Raw genomic sequence first — 19,866 nt, 5'->3', positions numbered from 1 at the left:
ATTATCTGGTGGATTGGGAAGGAGGTGGTTGTACAATATGAGGGGGTTATCTAATTGGCTCGCAGGTCTAGCAAACTTCAGCTCGAGCAGCAAATCCGACAGAGAAGGTTAATCTGAGCCACAGTCAGGGGGAGGGCGGGGGTACCTGCAGGGTTCACTTTTTACAGATACTTGTGTTAATGTTGCAAATCAGACCCAAAGCCAACAAAGATTCCTTTTTTCATACTCCCTCATCACACATGCCATTCTCTGGTAATTTCTTGCGGCTTCAGCGGAAAAACAAAATGTTGCATTCCAATGAGCTGGAAAGTGAACTGCCTCATTCTTTCACAAACACTCCCTCATTGCAATGAAACTATTCGCTGAATTACAGCCTTTCATAAATTTCAAAAGGGAGGAAAGCACACAGCTCCTTCAGTTTTTGGAGTACTAAATGTGCGCATTGGGTTCAGTTGGCTGAAACTTGACATTGATTTAAGCATTTGGCTCTAAAATACACAACCACTACACTTTACAGTTAATCCTGTGAAGCACTTTGACATATCCTTCTTCGTGAAATGCGCTATTATATCAAGCACAAGTTTTTTAAATTATTGTTTATAAAGCTGTCTTGTTAGATAAAATGAGCCCCACAGTGAGTTGGCAGTAAAGCACGAATGTACCACTGTTTGGCCACAGTTTAACATAATTCAGACTCGGAAAAGAGAGTGCCTCACATTTTCCAACAGCATGTCCACTATTTGAGAGGTGTGTGTGGTAGGAGGGGCGAGTCTAGATCACAAGCGGCCCATTACTGAGAACCATTCATGGCCCAGTTTATTTGCAACTCTGCCTTCCCTACTAGACAAGAAAGGTCTTCAGCCTGCCATTGGATGCATAGAATCATAGAAATTAGCTGCAGAGAAGAAGGCCATTCGGCCTAACAATTATGCACCAGCTCTCAGAGCAAAGTGTTCATTCAATCCCTCTGCCTTGCTTTATATCCATAAGGAGTCCTGTCCAGTATTGGTTAGATCACCCACCTCGCAAGAGAGAGAACCCGGGTTTGATTCCCAGGCAGGGCGAAACGTTAGGCAAGTTTCCTTTCTCCACATAGCCTCTGTTTACCGAGCAGGAAGTAGGAACCTGATCGTTAGTCAATTGGCAGATCGCTTTCTGGGGGTAATAATCCCTTCAAAAACATAATAATTTTTATTATTAAGCTTTCAACGGCGAGTTCACATCCTGACATGTGGCTTAAATCCACAACTTTCTAAGGCGAGAATGCTACCAACTGAGCCAAATGACAGACAACATTGCAATCATGTTCAAACTACCAGTTACTTCACTTGCCATTGACATCAGGCAAGCAAAAGATAATACCAAACAGTAAATTATACAGCAAATGTGCACTACAATAAGTTGCACATCAAGCACTGTTTATATTTTGGTGGATTATCATTTAAATGAGGAAAGAAGGTTCATTTACAAATGGCCTGTTTAATTGATGACTTTAGCACCATCGATGATCCTCCTCCTGAGGTCTCACTGAGGTGGTGTAGGTGCAGCTTTGCCCAGGTTCATGGGATCATTTTCTGCTAATCAGCAAGTGCTGCTGGAGCAGCAGATGACACAGGACAGCATCACATATTAGTGGTGTTCAGCTAACGCCTTCTTTCTGTGCATCTGCAGGTTCCGTTGAAGGGATCCCTACACATACGCACAACAGAAATCTTACATGAAACACGCACCAGTGTGAAGCATATATAGTGACAATAAAGAGTGCCTCATGACTGTCTCATGCCATCAATGACAATGCTCTGTAACTCCAGTGGTGCTGATTTAAACACACACAAAGATAGTAAGAGGAGGTCATAGAATCATACAGCACAGAAAGAGACCATTCTGCCCATCGTGTCAGAGCCAGCTCCGAAAAGAGTTATCCAACTCAATCCCATTGGCCCGCTTTTCTCCATAGCCCTACAATCCTGTCCTCCCCAAATATCCATTTACTTCTCTCTTAAAAGTTGTTATTGAATCGGCTTCCACTACCCTTTCAGGTAATGCATTCCAGATCCGAACAACTTGCTATATTAATTTTTTTTTCCGAACTTCCCCTCTCTTTCTTTTAACAACTAACTTAAATCGGTGTCCTCGGGTTACTGACCCACATGCCAGTGGAAACAGTTTTTCCCAGTTCAACCTATCAAATCCTCTCATGATCTTGAAAATCACTATTAAATCCCCTCTTAATCTTCTCTGCTCTAGGGAAAATAATCCTAGTTTTGCTAACCTCTCCTCATAACTAAGGTCCTTCATTCCTGGTACCATCCTGATAAACCTTCTTTGCACCCTCTCCAATGCCCTAACATCTCTCCTAAAGTGCGGTGACCAGAACTGAACACAGTACTCCAACTGAGGCATAATCAGCATTGCATAAATATTCAACATAATCTCCTGACTTTTGAATTCTATGCTCCCATTTATAAAACCTAGTATCCCGTATGCTTTTTTAACAGCTTTATCTACCTGTCCTGCCATCTTCAGAAGGTGGCAGGACAGGTAGATATGTGGAAACCCAGGTCTTTCTGTTTAGTTGCCCCCTTTAAGATTGTATCATCTAGCTTATACTACCTCTCCTCATTCTTCCTACCAAAATGCAACACTTCGCATTTCTCCACATTAAACCTCATCTGCTATGTTTCTGCCCACTTTACCAGTCTATCTAAGTCCTCTTGGAGTCTGGTGGTATCCTCCTCACCATTAACTACTTTTCCTAGCTTAGTATCGTCTGCAAATTTGGAAATTGTGCTCCCTATATCCAGGTCCAGATCATTAATATAGATCAGAAATAGTAGAGGTCCCAATACTGACCGCTGAGGGACAACACTACACACCTCCCTTCAGTCAGAAAACCAACCAATTACTTCTACTCTCTGCTTTCTGTCTCCTAGCCAGTTCTGGATCCATGTCACCACAGTCCCTTTTATAGCTTTAATTTTGTTTATAAGTCTCTTATAAGGTCATTCAGCTTGTCGAGCTTGATTAGCCATTTTATTTTATCATGGCAGAGGTATTAATCCCATTACCCCTTATTGTTTCACACTTTTACTTCCCAACCAACTATTTAGTCAGGTGTCAGCCGAGACAAATTGGTAGCACTCGCGCTTCTGAGGCACAAGGTTGTAGGTTTGAGTCCCACATTTTTCTATTTTGAACTCAAGTCACTTGAATACAGTGCTGGGGGAGGCATATTGGTGAAGGTGCCATCCTTCAGATGAGATGTTAAATCAAGGTTGTTAAGGTGGATTTTAAAGATCCCATGCCACTATTTGAAAAAGAGAAGGGAGCTTTTCCAGGTGTCCTAGACAATAATTCATTCAGTTCACAGCTATTTATGGGATATTGTTGTGTGCAAATTGGCTACCGCATTCACCTATGAAATACGCTTACTACACACTTTACAGCAAACCCTGTGAACATGAAAGATGCTATAATTAAATACAAGGATTACCGTTATTGTTATCATCATCTTCTTAAATTCTCCAATAGATATGCAATCATAGGTTCCTGGGACAGTGAATCCACATTCTCACAAAGCATTCTGTGAAAACATGCCTTCTGATCTCCAAGAGACTTTTATTAATTTCATTATAATGTGATTGTCTCAAAACAGCAGCAGATATAGTACCCTGTGTTGGTAAACAACACCTCAAAATGTAAAGTGCATGGCTTTTGGGAACCTATGTATGCCACTCTACCCAGTGAGAAATTTGCTCCAGGCAGCATCTCACGAGTCAGTGCATCAGGGTTCTCTAGAGGAGACGAGTTTATAAAAATAATAATAATCCTTGCATTTGATATAGCCCCTCATCACGTCTTTGATACGTCTCAAAGCACTTCACACAATATACTGTAAAATGAATTGACTCTATATTTTGTGAGCGAAACGTTCAGACATTATATTTTAATGTCTCAAGGCTTCATGCAGTTTGCTGTTTTTCCGATTGGCAGGTTTTCTGATTCTTCCTCATGGACTGATGTCCCATTCTCACTACAACAGACTGGTGATCCCATTCTCTCCCCACACACACAAATGAGTTGTCAGAGCTACTTTAAGAAATATCCCCCCAAAATGCTAATTATTAAGTGAAACTCAAGCTCAATCCAGTATAGGTACGAGGCAACTCCTGGGATTCCCCGATGGGATAGTCAGTAAAGCATATCCAGTGTTGTCCTGAGTCATACAGATCAGAGGTTGCATTCCTGACAAGTGCTCAATTAACTCATTTCAACAATCACAGCAGTTGGAGTAACAACAATTTACATTTATATGGTGACTTTCACATGATGGGAACCTATCAAAGCACATCAACAACAACAACAACTTGCATTTATTTAGCGTCCTCCACTCCGGATGGCGCCTCAGAGCATTTAACAATGGTGGAGCCCGAGACCAAGCCAGGGGTAGGGGGAAGGTGACCGTAGGCGCAGTCGAAGAGGAAGATCTTCAGGCGCGATCTGAAGATGGGGGCGAGGAGAAGGAGTTGAGGGAGGGAGTTCCAAAGTTTCGGTGCCGTAATGGCTGAAAACATGGCCGCCGATGGTGGAGCTGAGGATTCAGGGGACACGGAGGAGGCTGGACCCAGTAGAGTGGAGGCATCGGGTACTGCTGTGGGGAGAGAGGAGGTTAGAGAGATAGAGGGGATGCCAAGGAATGGAGGGATTTAAACACTAGAGTGAGGATCTTGAAGTCGATCGGCTCTGTGACAGGGAGCCAGTGGAGTTTAGCAAGGACTTCACACAGCTGACGAGGAGTCTGAGATTGGGGAAGGAGTTGAGGAAGCGGGTAAGGTAGCGGAAAACGTGGTCAGTGACAGCTCTTAAGGTGGGATGGTGTGGGTAAAGCAGAGGAACTATAGGCTGGAGTTTCAGAGAACGGGGCAAAAAGACTGAAAGCGTGCCCAGAAAGTTTGGGACAGATCGGGTGGGAGCATGAAGCAGACAGTGACGCACCACAATTGGAAGCCATTCTCCTGGGCTAGGAGGGGGAACAAAACTAGCCAGTGTGTGCTCCTGATGATCGTCTAACAATCCCCACTGAAAAATGTCCACATGAGAACAGAAATTGGGTTCAGCTGCAATCTGTGGAGGTTTAATAGCCTGGTGACACTCACGATCTAGACTCACGCACAAAGAATGGCTGTTTGGGCAAGGTACCAGAGGACTGCAGCCTGGAGTGAGGCAATATCTTCAGCGGAGGAGAAATGGAAGAAAAGCTAGCGTAAAACCCAATATAATTACAAAAAGAATTAAAAGGAAGATTGGAAAGAATTTCTTTACACAGAGGATGGTTGGAATGTGGAATTCTATGCCACAAACCGATGTTAATGAAAAGCCTATAAATTATTCTGAAAGTAGATTAAATGACTGAAATAGAGGAATATGGGGAGTGAGCAGTGTTAAACTGGGTGGCTCATGTGGACAAAAAACAAGCACAAACTTGTGGACCATACAAGCTTTTTCTGTGCTGTTACATACTACGTAAAACCAGACAATTCCACTAGTCAATCCGCTGAAACTGAGGCTAAACGGAGGGACGAAGACTCCATTCAGACTCGAGTGTCAAATCATGGCAGTTCCGGGCACCACCTTACTTCCCATCACACTGCTTCCGCCCCGTTCCTTCAAATCCTTGTACTGGCACATTTTTTTCTTAGTGATGAGAAGATCACTTCAGAGCAGTCTGAATGTAGTATGTCCCTTTTTCTCTCAAATGGTCAAATCCTGTATTTTACAGGAATTTTGGAGAAACCTCTTGGTGACCTCAACATGCCCCTGCGAGCTTAGGAATGTGGTCAGCTGCCGCCATTTCCTACTTGGGCCCATGAAATAGGCATCCTTCAAGATGTGTAGTTATTAGCAACTCTCCACATCACGCAAAGAATATTAAACCAGCTGAATGAAGCAGCCCAGCAAATTCCAAAAACAAGGACAAGCCCTGCATTTGTTGCCACCACAAAACCCACTAAAAACATGTTGTTCCAATATATATCTCTTGAGAGACGCACTTCATTACCAGTCCTCTTCGTCTCCTGCTAACATACGGCAAAAAAAGCACCATCAAGCAGCCTGGAAATTCAACACTGACACTATAAATGCCTTTGAGTCATGCAATACTGTATTTCAAATTTGTCCTTGTGTATTAGCAAACAAACAGACTTGTTTGAAAGTACATAGCTTCCCTGAAGTAGTTTTTTTTCACACACTCGGAGATCATGTTTCAGTGCCAGCTGTTTACATGTAGACCGCTAAATGTCTAATGATTCAGCCAAGAGCAACATGCATCAATCTTTGAAACCGCAGTTTACCTACCAATAGAAGTAGTCGTGATGGAAAAGCTTTCATAAGAAGAGGTACTACAGGATGAAACTGCTAAAACACTGCAGTTTTACCCGAACCAGAAGAGGCTAAACAGTTTGCCGTTCTGTCTGCCAGACTTTAGTTAAAAGGCAGCACAGCAGGAGCACCACACACAAAGTTGGGACTTCATTCAAGATTATCCAGTCTGCGTTTTCCTTCCTTCTTCCTTACTTACATAATCTGTGATAAAACCTGCACAAACGAACTTCCAGAGTGCTCGGAAAGCTGAGATTGCAGGACTAGACTGTAAATGGAGTTGTTCAGTCAGCAACAGCTTAATCCCCCCTGTCCAGATGGAATAGAATTCAGCAATTGTTCCAGCTCGGAGCTCTCTTCTGGCAGCCACAGTCAGACTGCCCATTCAGAGCGTGCTCTGACTGCAGCCTCATTTACATTTGACTTTTCTGACACAGAAGCTTTGTTTTTCACCCTCCCAGTCTGCTTCTACCAATCAAAAAGCACCAGTACAAGTCAAAGGTCAAACTGCCCCTCAGGATAAAATCTTTTAAACGCATTTTCTTTCCTGCCTAAATGGATGCAATCCTGAAGCGCTTCCATTATTAACGTGACCTCTCGTCTTTCCTGCATTGAATTTAGTGAAAAGCGTGTGGTGTATTCAGAGTCACATAACTAACAGAATGTACTCAGCACATAAAATGTTCTCAATACAGTGCTTGAGTAAATGTAAATCGGGGGGACACACCAATTCACAGTACCTCTCTGCCACACACCAAAAAAAACACACATTTAAAACAAATGAATAAATAAATAAAAATCTACAAAAAGCTTTCTGGTGATGAGAGTTAGCAGCTGAAACCTTGTTTGTTTATTGCAGTTGCCACACATCTGCTTCAAGGCAGCTCAGGAAGCTGCCAGGCAAAGCCAGGAAAAATAAAGGATTTAAAACAATTGAGAAGGCAAGGTGGCCTAACATCCTCACTGCTTTAAAAAGTCACATTACATCATAGTTGGAATCGTGAATGGTTAATACAACGAAAAAGCCCAATCTATCAGTGAGATATTTATATATTAGCCACATGTTTACACTACCTCAACCCAAAGATGTTTACCCTCCCTCCTGAACAACAACATTTGCTTTTATATAGCGCCCTTCACATGGGTAGCGTCCCAGAGCGCTTCACAGTGGCGTAGTTTGACAACCAGCCAAGGGGGGAGGGAGTGGGGAAGTGACCTTAACCCTTTGTCCTCATATAGAGCAAAGTTCAGTGGGTTGCATCAATCCAACTGAGGGAGACCTGGATTGCCTTGAAAAGAGATGATGTTTTTCTGAATATCCAGACCAAGAATTCCTCAGATAAAATTGGTCATTTTATAGCTGTTTGTGGGACATTGCTGAGTACAACTTAGTTGTCGCGTTTGCTCACAAATACACAGTTACTACACTTCACAAAACATCCTGTAAAGCACTTAGAAACATATTGGCAACCTAATAAGCTGCTATATCACTGCAAAGATTATTATAGAGTGTGTCATGGGAATTGAGGCTTAATTCCTTAATATTCAATGTGAACTACCCTGACATGCTGGAGGTAGACCTGCCCCACCACCACCACCATTCTCAACACCAACATCTGCAGTGTAAAGTGCTTTAAGACGTCCTCCCAATGTGAATGGCACTGTGTAAATATAATTATACTGTATCTGTGATGCAAAGTTGCAAATTTGATTTCCTGATTGTGGATTGTAATTTTTGACTGGGAGAGCATGTTTTGTTTAGCAAAATGCCACAATCTCTCTAATCAGTCCACGAGTTAAATGCTTGGCCCAGATTCATTGACACTCATATTGGGATCAGTATCGGGTGATAGTAGGGAGTCTGTCTACCTTCAGCACATGAATGCAATTCATATTCAATACTAAATTTAATTCAATTTCTAAATTTAAATTACAACTTCAACCTCACTAATCAGCCATGGAGACAATACCGCCCACACTGCCAACCACACATGCACATCCAACAGGGTTGGTGATCAGAAATGGATACATTATGCACCTTCTCTAGCCCTGGAGCAATGAGGCTAATTCTAATAATGACTGTCCCTTCCCTGAAGCTGCTGAAGTAGCACAAGCTCAGATCAGAATTAGAACCTTTTTGGTCTGAAAGCCACACGCCATATGGAGCTTTCATCCATTGAGCGTCAGGAATCACAGACAAATCAATTGTTTGTTCAGGAGAGAGAAAGAGAGGTGCATAATTTGCAATGACATCAAGTCTGAGCAACGCGATGACTCACTCGTCCAATTTTACATCAATCTGTCACTTGCTTGTCAATTGGATGAAAAATGGATCCCAAGTGTTTCAAGAAAACAAGGTCCCTTCTAACTGGCAATTTGGAAGCAAGGTAAAATCTACTGCACACAATTGCCAGTCAATAGGATACGAGTAAGAGAACGTCCAGTGTGGACCAATTTGCAGGTTGTGTCTACCATGTCTAAATGCATGTGTAAAGAGGGAAACATACAGAACCATTGGCCGTTATTTATGTGATGAAAGTCACCTTGAAATCCATCTTTACACATGGGTAACAGAACCCACAAATTAGACCCTAATTTATTTCACCTGTTAGATTAGGGTCATACATATGATGATAATAATAATCCTTGTATTTGATGTATCATCTTACTATGTCTTTGAGACGTCTGAAAGAATTTCACAGAACATATTGTAAAGTGAATTGACTGCATATTTTGTGGGTGAAACGCGGCAGCCATTTGCACACAGCAGTGTCCCACAAACAGTTGTGGATTGAGTGTCCAAATTATAATTCTTTTTCTTTTTTTAAGGGATTATTACCCCTGAAAACGCAAACCGCCAACCAACTAACAACTGGGTTTCTAGGCAAACATAGGCGTGTGGAGTAAGGAAACTTACCCAACGTTTCGCCCTGCCCAGGAATCAAACCCTGGTCGTCTCACTTGCGAGGCAGGACTCCATTAACAGTAGATTTACTAGGGAGTTTGGAAAGAATTTCCTTGTACAGAGGCTGGTGAGAATGTGGAACTCACTACAGAAGCTGTGGTTGAAGCAAAAAGTATCAAAGTATTTAAGAGGAAACTTGATACATATTGTATATGAGGGACAAGAGAATATAGTAGTAGCAGAGGGGAACGGAGGAATGGGGGCGCGTGTGGAGTATAAATACCAGCTTAGAGCAGTTGGTATATGAATGTGTGGTATAAAATCAACATGCCTCTGTATCTGCCTCCTTCTCACTGACAGAACCTTCAACGAAACATACCTAACATACTGTAGTGCTTGGGCTATTTAAAAAAGTGAGAAAAATGCACATCAACCATACAACATGCATGCCGGCACATACATTGTTAGGGGAGACATAATTTAAACACTTTCTTTCTCTTGAAAACTTTTACATTATTTAAGAAGAGCATTACATTTTTTTCCACAGATTAATTCTACCATAAGTGATAAATCTAACAGGTCCCTGACAATACTGCTGTTTATTCCATTCAGGTGTCAGCCTGGCTCAGTTATTAGCAGTGCCACCTGACAATCAGAAGATTGTGGATATAAACCCTACATAGAGACTTTGAACTCACTGTCCGGGCTGATACTTAAACATAGTGCTGGAGGAGCAATACAACGTTGAAGCTCTGCAGCTTGTGTACTCTCACGCACCAGGCTTCCACCCTCGCCCGACTCCACTGGCTCCCCATCCCTCAGAGGATCGAGTTCAAGATCCTCGTCCTCACTTTCAAGGCCATCCATGGCCTTGCCCCCTCCTACCTCTCTGACCTGCTGATTCCCTACCAACCTGCCCGCTGCTCCCTCCATTCAGCGGGCTCCAGCCTGCTCCAAGTCTCCCACCTGACCCGCCCTACCATCGGTCTCTCTGGCCCCACACTCTGGAACTCCATCCCACAGTCCCTTCACCTTGCTTCCTCCCTTGCCTCTTGCAAGGCCAGTCTCAAGACCCTCCTCTTCAATCGTGCCTTCAGTCACCCTCCCACCTCTGCCTTCCCTCACCCCTACCCCACCCCTCCCCCATGCTTGGGGGACCCCTGACCCCTGACTGTCGAATGCTTTGGGATGTCCTCCCGATGTGAAAGGCGCTCTATAAATGTAATTTGTTGCTGTTGTTATTGAATTGAGATTGGCCTTGTTCTTGTTGTTGTTTCTTAAACCAAGGTTCCATTTGCCTGTTCAGGTGAATGTTAAATATCCCATGGCATCCTGGTAAACAATCCTCCAAATAAAATTGGTCATTCATCTCATGTCTGTTTGTGGGACAATGCTGTGTGCAAATTGGGTGGGAAATTCAAGTGGTGCTATTGTTGCATTAACATAGGTACGAAGCGCAGTGTGAGCCCAAGAGCCTTGTGTAACATAGCTTTCAGCTCATTTAAAATAAAACAATGCCACAAAAGCAACGCATAAGCAATGAGCGTGGAAAGTGAGCACAGTGGAAATGACTGCTTTTGAAGTTGTTCAATTCAAGAATACACCCATTTTCGTTGTATTCATTAACTGTTTCAAAAACAACAAATAAAATGTCTGCTTCACATCCTTTTTTTATTCCCCAACCATATTTGAAAGGTAATGAAAATAAAGTTAAGCAGCACAAAGTTCAAAAGCACAAGGTGGAAGGAGGGGATTGTGGATGACCCGAATATGCTGCATTTTCAGGTCATCCACACTTTACTGGAAACAAAAAAGCTAATCCTATATAGGTGTTAAGACAGCAAGTTTGGCAATAAAGTGCATCATAACATGCAGTATAAACAGGGATCCGAGTATCGTGAATTCTGCTGGAGACCCCGGTGGTATATTGGATAGAGCTGCAGTTTATGGACCAGGAGCTCATTTGGTTCGAAACCCAGTCTGTGCTGAGTTTGCTGACCTTAGCTGGGGCTGCATGGGAATGCTAAACTGGCTCCAATTTAGGGAGGAGAAATCCAGCCATGGTTCTTGTTACTGGTCTCTCTACCGTACCCTCTGCTGATTATGCCCCTTTGGGAGAATCAGGGTTGGGTGTGGACACTGTCTACAGTTAGGTAGGCTGCTAACACTCACCACCAAGGCTCACATGTAAACAACGGTCACTTCGATAGGGTACCAGAAGGCACCCAATGACTATGGGCTTGCAACCCAGGAAGAGGCTGGACCAGAAGAGCACATGCAAGTGGGAGAAAATTGATAAACAATTAGATGCACCCTTGCAATTTGTTTAAAAAAAACAACTGCTGAAGTTTCTATCCAGATTGGACCCGGGTTTGATTCCCAGGCAGGGCAAAAGCCTAGGCAAGTTTCCTTATTCCACATGCCTCTGTTTACCCAGCAGTAAATAGGAACCTGGTCGTTAGGCGACTGGCAGATCACTTTACTCAATCTTGATTGAATGCGACTAGGGTGGATGTATGACTTATAATAATAATAATAATAATAATCCTTGCATTTGATATAGCGCTTTTCACGTCGAGAGGACGTCCCAAAGCGCTTCACAGAACACATTGTAAAGTGAATTGACTGTATATTTGTGGGCGAACGCGGCAGCCAATTGCGCACAGCAATGTCCCACAAACAGTCGTAGATTGAAAATGACCAATTTATTATTGTTTTTGGTTTTGGAGGGTTTATTATTAGGCTCTGTGTGGAGTAAGGAAACTTGCCCAAGGTTTCGCTCTGCCTGGAGTTGAACTCAGGTCTCTCGCTTGCAAAGCGAGTGCTCTAACCACTGAGCTACAGGACTTAAGTGATTATACGATTTATAAAGATAAGATATGTGCAAGTATTACTATAGAATCAAGTATATAGCAGGAAATTTGAAGCTTACATGAGGGAGAACGGAATAGAGGAGTGTAGGAGAGGGAGGCTCATGTGGAGTATGAACATTGGCACGGACCAGTTGGGTCAAACATGCTGTAACATTCACTGTAATTCTATGCAAGGTCTCACTTTCAAAATGCTGCAACGATCAGATCAAATAAAAATCACCAAAACATTTGAGAAATGGACATGACTGTGCACAGCTTTAAAAAGTATTCATCAGAAGGCGTTTGACAAACTGGATCTTTTTCTTTTCATTGACCTAACTCAAATCAATTAAATATTCAGTCTGTTACCTGCTCATTTTACATTGAGATTGGGATCTGAATTCCTCAAATTCTCAGTGGGAGGCTTAGGAGTCAGGATGGAAAGGATTTTCTTTCCTTTGGGAAGACTTCCACAGCAGCGTTCATCAAACCTGCTGAGCCTGACCTAATCATACTTCAAGTTAAAGTGGGATACAATTTTGTGCATTTTGCAACGTCTGGCTACATGGCTGTAAATGATGCACAACCAGAATGTTTAATAGAGCGTCAGGTTAAGTGACACCATAGTCACATGCAATAGAACAACTGCAGGGTGTGAGAGAGGCACTTGAGGATCATGTTTTATTGTTGCAGTATCTTCAGCGGTTAAGAGGCTCCAGGGATCGAAATTCCTCACAATGTTAGACTGGAGACTATTGTTTTGTGCTCGCTCACAACATTTTTTAAAAATAAATATTAATTTGGAAGCTACTATTCCCCAGCACCCAGAAAACTGCTGCCAAATCAGGGCAGTTTTTAAAAAATTCTGTACCATCTTAAATTTTAAAGCAATTTTCTTTAAAGCTAGGAATAAGAGATATTTAAGACCTCTGTATTTTTACAATTAGCCAAATCATAAAAAGTGAAAAACACAAACAAAATGGATTTGCTTTATTCTGATTCTGCTACACATTTTGATTTTGACAAACTTAAGCCAACTCTTTTTGGCAATTAGCCTTGGTATGCAGTGCGAGGGATGCGTTTGCTTTGTATTGGCAACAAGTTGAGTTTAGGATGGGAGTAAACAGGCTACTGCAACAAAGCTCAAAAAGTGCTTGGAACCAAATATCGAAGTTTAAGCAAGGGTCAAGTCCTCTCGTGTGTTAGAGATTCGGCTATAAAAAGCCAAAATTCTTCGAAGTTGATTATGTGGCATGACAACAAGGCAAGGTCAGAGAAGCGAGATCATCTATCTTTCAAAGCTGATCTTAGTCACTGAGAGCAAAGATCTAAAGTGTGCTGGGGGCAAGAGCAATTCCTGAGCTGTTCTGTAGCCCACTGCTTGCTGGTACCTTCCCTAATTTAGATGGTGCCACTGTTTACAATTTTTGATCACCAAAATTTTTTGTTCAGAACGTTGTTGGTTCAAACCCCAAATCAGGACTTCAATCTCGTAGTATAGGCTGAACGTGCTGACTGAAACATTTTTTGGGGGCTTTTATAATATGCCTATTGGTTACATTACAGAACCTTTGAATGTATCAAATGAGAAAAAAACATTCAGTCATTAAACCTGTTCCTTTCACAGACCAAGTACAATCTACACATCAATAGTCTCAATTGCATCCATTTAATCTTGAGAAAAATTCTGCATAAACACTCCTGAGTTCTCTCTCCCCTTCTTCGCTATGATAATCCAACAAAATGTTGCCATATTCATTCATTCCCACATCTGTATTAATGAACACTGGCTTGTTGCTCTGCCACTTCAGACACCAGCAGTTCACAAACCATCATGTGCTGATAACAGTGTAGGATTATTTAGTTTTTTTTAAAAGAACCAGTCAGATGGACCTTAATCTTATCTTCTGGTCATAGACATTTTTCTGTGAAGCGTTTAATCGTAATCTGTCCAGTGCCTCAAGTGGGATAAATGTGAAGAGTGGGAAGGCTTTGTAAATTTATCCCCCCCTCCCCAGGGGCACTGACACCAATTATGATACCACTATTGCCATAACAGCAGAGATCATAGCATTTAAAATAGATCTGGGATTGAACTAGGACCTTTCTGATCTCAACAACTCAGTTGCACCTGTGACAGTACCTTTAGAAACAGATCTTTCGGAAACCGCACAATTCTTTTATTTCGCAAAAAAGACTGCAATCAGTTCCTTACCTTGGCCTAATCTGAAGAGATCTGAATGGGTCCGGTTCTGCTCACCCAGACTGCACGCAGATATTTCAGAAAAATTGGGAGATGCTTTCACTGTAAAAGTAAACATCCAGTGTCATTTTATTTAGGAAATTAGAGAATAAAGGAAATATCAGAACACTCGATGAAAGTGTCTCATTCATTAACTAATTTTCTGAGAAATTAACTTTGCAGAACACCATTGGGTTATAAACTTAGCAACATTCCAATTTAGCTAAATAAGCTGCAGTTGATTTTGAACTGACATTAATTAAATTGCATGCCATAATTCCCCAGATTTTACTTTTGAACAGTTTCAGCATTTATTACCGTATGGTGTTGGTGGTGAGACAGGAAATGCCGGTGTGGGAGGAACGACTTCACCTCCGTTCCCAGAGGAAGAACTCAACATTCTGCCATCCACCTCATCATGTCCAACGTTGTATCCCGGCATGCTTAGCTACAGTGCAGCAGAGGAGATATTCCATTAGTACAGCCAAGATTTACACTGCACATCATCAATATCACCAAGAAATCTTGGAATACTAGTTCCGTTTCAAAGTGTAAATCAGTTTTGGTCCAACGTGAACTGACATGAATGAGCAGGAAATAAGTTCATTCACGAACAAATATGTCTTTCTGTTTATTGCTAAAATTTAAAAACAGTGACCTGTGAGGTCAATGGTACCATCGGTGAATCTCGTTCATAACAAAGTGTGTTATATGATCATTACTTGACTTCATGTCCAATTTTACACATTTTTTAAAAAATGGCCTGTTAAAATGAGCATTTAGGTTTATTTTTAATAAAGTATTCAACTTCGCTCATCAGCACATCCTTTTTATTTCTAAAACCAAAATATAATTGTGTACTTGACATCCATGTATGGATAGCTCCATGAAGGGTCACTGAATAGCCCCCAGGCAGGTGAACCTGGGGCAAATTGACATTCCCTAGCCTGAGGATATTGAGATTCAGTGAGGTTCAAATCTCTGTATTTGCAACAGATTCCTAAATATTGAAACCTAGCGGTAACCAGATGTTTATCTCAATGACCCGTGGGAATCCAATCTTAGCATAGCCTGACGCAACAGAACAGAATAGTTTCCATAGGTCAGTTCAATGCTAGGATTGGTGAGATGCTAGTCCAATTATTGGATATATTTCAATTTCACATTCTATTGGGACGTACCGCATTTTCCATCACAATGTTGTTCCCAGTTGCGATCAGCTAACTTATTGCAGACTAAGAACAACTTGGAACCTTCCTGATCTGTATAATTCAGTTCCACACCACATAATGTATTTGTTCACTGAGACATCTAAGGAGCAGGTTTAGTATTTAAAGGATTTCCAAGTCAGTACACTTAATACCACACCATTATGGGAGGGAGTAAGGAAGGAATACATCGGATCAGACTGTAGACGATGCAGCATTTTAACAAATTCAGTCACCATCATTGTAGTGATTTCTGGTTTGCCTCTTTTCATTTGCAGTTTTATTGTTGCTTCTATGCTTTGAGCTGGGCTGAGTAAACTCACAAACTAAGCCAGCCCCTCAGAAAGATATTTCCCTGAGCGAAAAAGAAGAAAAAGCACAGGCAAGTCAGCTCATGCAACTCTCAGCTGCCTGGTAAACAGCATCCCTGGAGGAGACCAAGGAGAAGTTGTCTAACTGACCTTGGGCACCTGAGGGAAATTTATTTTGGAGTGAAAATAATGTTTCAATGAAAAGTTCTACTAAATTGACACTCTCAGAAATCTGAGGTGTAGCCACAATAGGAAAAGAAAATAAGTGCATAGCTTGCGCCAACAGTCATGAGAAATAAAATATCACAATAATTTAAAAAGATTAAAACATCAGTTTCCTGGAGAAGAATAATTCAGAGGCCTGAAATTTTTTAAGGTCCTAACTTAAAATCACTGTCCAAATTTAGAGACGGTGCAAAATTTCTAAATGGGGTCTTTTTAATAATTGCCTAAAATCAAAATTGAGACCGAATTAAGAGTTTTTCAAAATCCTACAGCACCTTACATTTTATGGCTAAGACCATGCAAAATTTCAGGCCTCATAACCAGCCCTGACAATCTAAAGGACTGTGTTTCTTCCAATGTTTAACTTACCTCCCTGGGCTGCCCAGGTGGGCTAAATGGTGCAGTACTGGTGAGATGACGGAAGTCAGAGGATTTGAGCCATCCAGACTGGTTGTACATCAGGCGGTTATCATTTTGCTCATATTGTCCAATACTTTGTTGTCTTGTCCTTCCTAATGTCATGTGACCATTTGCAGATTGCAGACCTGTGTGCAAAGCAAAGCATTAATCTCAGATCCATTCTATCCAAACTAATCAGAAATGGCCAGAACAAAAATCTCGCTGGAATTCCTATTAAGTCTTTGTTGCATTTCACCTTGTGAAGCTCATGCATACCACAGATCACTGAACTCTAAATATTTTCAAATATTTAAGATGTGCGTCAGGGAACAATTAAATAAACGATTCATCAGAATAAGTACTCAATACCTCGTACAGCTCTCAATCCAAAATAGGGAAGTCAAAAACCATTTATAAACAGATTCCAAGTACTGTGTAAAATATTTTTTTTCTAGATCTGAACTTGTTACAGGTAGGATCGTCGTTCCTCTGTCATTTAAGTTAAAAAAAACAATGCAATTTGTTTATCCCCAAACTGCGAGAAGACATCCCAAAGTGCTTCACAGTAAAACTGTAAAGGGCAGTGGCTGTATATTTTTTTTGTGGGTGAACGCAGTAGCCAACTTGCATACAGTAATGTCCCACGAACAGCACTGAAGCGAAAAACCAATTTTCTTTGGGCTTGCCATTGTTGGCGAGGACACTGGGAGAAATTCCCTTCTCTTTTTGAAGAGTGCCGTGGGATATTTAACGTCCACCTGAACAGGCAGATTGGGCCTTGTTTTAATGTCCCATGTGAAGGACGGCACCTCCAACAGTAAGCACACCACAACGCTGTATAGGAGCATCATCTTAGATTATATGAGGTCCAGGTCCCGAAGTGGGGCTTGAACCAACAATTTTCCGACTCCGGGGTAAGAATGCTGAGCTAGGCTGATGCACTAATTGAACCTCCCCAGTAATTCAACATTCTTCTGCCATTTCTTCTGGGCACAAATTATTGGNAAAAAACAGACACAGTTACAACTGTGGAACATGACCTGCTGTTCCTCAAAGAAAAACAAATTTTATGTACTATGAGATCAGTGAGAGCAGTATTCAGAGATAATACCACAAAACATTTCACTTATATTGCATCTTTCATAGAGGGTGAACACCCCAATCTATATTTAACATGTATATGATAGGGAGCTGCAATGACCCTGCATTTTTGTGGATATTGGTGGGATCACTACCCCCTTGAAGTATTGAGCCTGCAGACTATTTAAGGATTTACACGTCCTCAATAGTCTGAAAGGAAGCAAGATGGGAGTCCCTCATGCTTGTTGGGCTGAGGTAAAATAAATGCTTAACTTTTACTTGGAGTGTGGATTAACTCCTTACACCAATAAGACAGTTAACGAGAACCCTTCCCTTATACACAATAGAGCACAGTATTACGAGAAATAAGAAAGAATTAAGGTGGGGTGACCAAAGTCACTGTTGAGGAGACATATTCTCAATATGTTTTTTGAAACCAAGAGAGAGAAGCAAAGTGAAAAGATTTTGGTGAAGAGTTCCAGAGGGCAAGAGCATAGTGTCTGAAGACGCAGCTTCCAATGGTAGGGCGGAGGAGTGAGGAATGAGCAGTCGCCCAGAATCAGATCATTAACACAAAGGATGAAAGGTAACAAAGTGCTCTTCAAAGGCACCGCTGTAGAAAGCAGCTTCAAAGAATGGGAGCTTTGTTCCAGTACGCTTCATTTCAGAACATCTGTCATTGCCAGCTAATTGCTTTGCATAACTTTCATTGTGTAATTTGGACAGTACAAATTAGTTAGTTATTGACCTGCTCCCAATCCTGTCTCATCCTCCCTCTTGGTTTCGGAACAACAGCTTGGGTTTCAGTGGTAAGAAATCCATCTTACAACAAAAAATAGTAAGTTGCTACAATTTTATTCAAGAGACGGTAGTTTGTTCAGCTTTATAAATGAGCAGCATTTTAACTCATAAAATAATGAAGCAGTGAGTGCGATCCAACGGAAAGTGGGTGATATTTCAATCGTCCAAAATCTAGCTTTTTGATTATTTCCCTGTTTTAAAAAAAAACTTAGCTCATTATATACCTCATCTCACTCATTCCATCTCTGGGTAACAAATGTTGTAAACCTGTTGCATACCCTGAACACTGAAGGGGGCAAATCATCTTATTCCTCCTGAGGGCTGAATGGTCTTCTTACAATCAACATTTTGTGAACAACGTCTGTATCCTTGGCGATACTCTCTTCTTTTTTCAAATATTGACATGGGATCTTTCATTTTTCTTGGTCAGCCAGGTGTCTGACCCATGTGGAAACCCATCACTGTGCTTAAGAGTATCCAAACCAAGCTGAGATTTCATGCATCCCAAATACACAAGGAAATCCCAGAGATAGATTGTTGGAATGGAATGCGCACTCTCTCTCTGGAGGGACACATCCTGCTTATCTAATTCCAGAAAGTGATAGCCGCAGGTTAGCAAGAGCCCAGAGGGTGTGTTGTGGTACTGCTGGAGTCTAACCAGTTAAAACTGCATAGCTTGGCATTGATATTGCTGTCTGGCAAGTTTTCCTGCTGCTTGTCCAGTTAGGACCACCCTACCCATTAAGGCTTTGGCTTGCAGGGTTAACAGGAGGTGAGTGGGATGACTCCCTGGCCCCAGTGACTGGCCTGCCTTCCAGGTCCTACCAAAGAGCCAGCCAGCCTGCTGTGCTATAATCAGCAGTGCCCTGGAATACTGCGGACCTGCCCGGCTCAGAAACCAAACTACCAAGATCACCACAGAGAGCTGTTGCCAGGCATGTCACCTTGGAGCCTGTTCAGCTCAAAGGAGACCCTGGTTACCTCCCCCCAAGGAGGATAGTTATTTGAACAGGCAGACAGGGCATTGGTTTAACAATCTCATCTGAGGGACGACATTTTCAACAGTGAGCACATCTACAGCACTACATGCGGGTGTGGGGGCGAGGGCGGTGGAGGTGGCTGTAAGCACGGTCGAAGAGGAAGGTTTCTAGGCGGGACTTAAAAAAGCAGAGAGAGGAGGCAAGGTGGAGGGATTGAGGGAGAGTGTTCCAGAGCGTAGTGGCTGAAAGCACAACCTCCGATGGTGGGGCAGAGGGTGCGAGGGACGAGCAGGAGGCAGGTGCCAGTCGAGCGGAGGTGCCGGGTGGTAGATTGGGGTGTGAGGAGGTCAGAGAGGTAGGGAGGTGCCAGAGAGTGAAGGGATTTGAAGAGGTCTCAAAGTGTTTCACAGAATATATTGTAAAGTGAACTGACTGAACATTTTGTGGGAAAAACGCATCAGTCAATTGCGCACAGGAGTGTCCCA

The 19,866-nt window shown here is 42.1% G+C and overlaps 1 protein-coding gene across 7 annotated transcripts in view; it reads right to left on the bottom strand.

Annotated features, from left to right (window-relative positions):
- LOC103181200 (tensin-3) overlaps positions 1-19,866 on the bottom strand; it is a 261,229-nt gene that overhangs the window by 19,368 nt on the left and 221,995 nt on the right. For all 7 annotated transcript variants that reach the window (XM_007897502.2, XM_007897497.2, XM_007897498.2 and 4 more), the window contains 3 exons: positions 16,491-16,666; positions 14,696-14,825; positions 14,351-14,440 (listed from right to left, as the gene is read on the bottom strand). In XM_007897502.2, the coding sequence (XP_007895693.2) occupies positions 14,351-14,440; positions 14,696-14,825; positions 16,491-16,666 (396 nt within the window). The remainder of the gene's footprint in view (positions 1-14,350; positions 14,441-14,695; positions 14,826-16,490; positions 16,667-19,866) is intronic.

This window comes from Callorhinchus milii, unplaced genomic scaffold (genome assembly GCF_018977255.1).
Source record: "Callorhinchus milii isolate IMCB2004 unplaced genomic scaffold, IMCB_Cmil_1.0 Scaffold2, whole genome shotgun sequence".
In the NCBI taxonomy this organism is placed as follows: domain Eukaryota; kingdom Metazoa; phylum Chordata; class Chondrichthyes; order Chimaeriformes; family Callorhinchidae; genus Callorhinchus; species Callorhinchus milii.
This window is presented reverse-complemented; position numbering and strand designations above follow the sequence as displayed.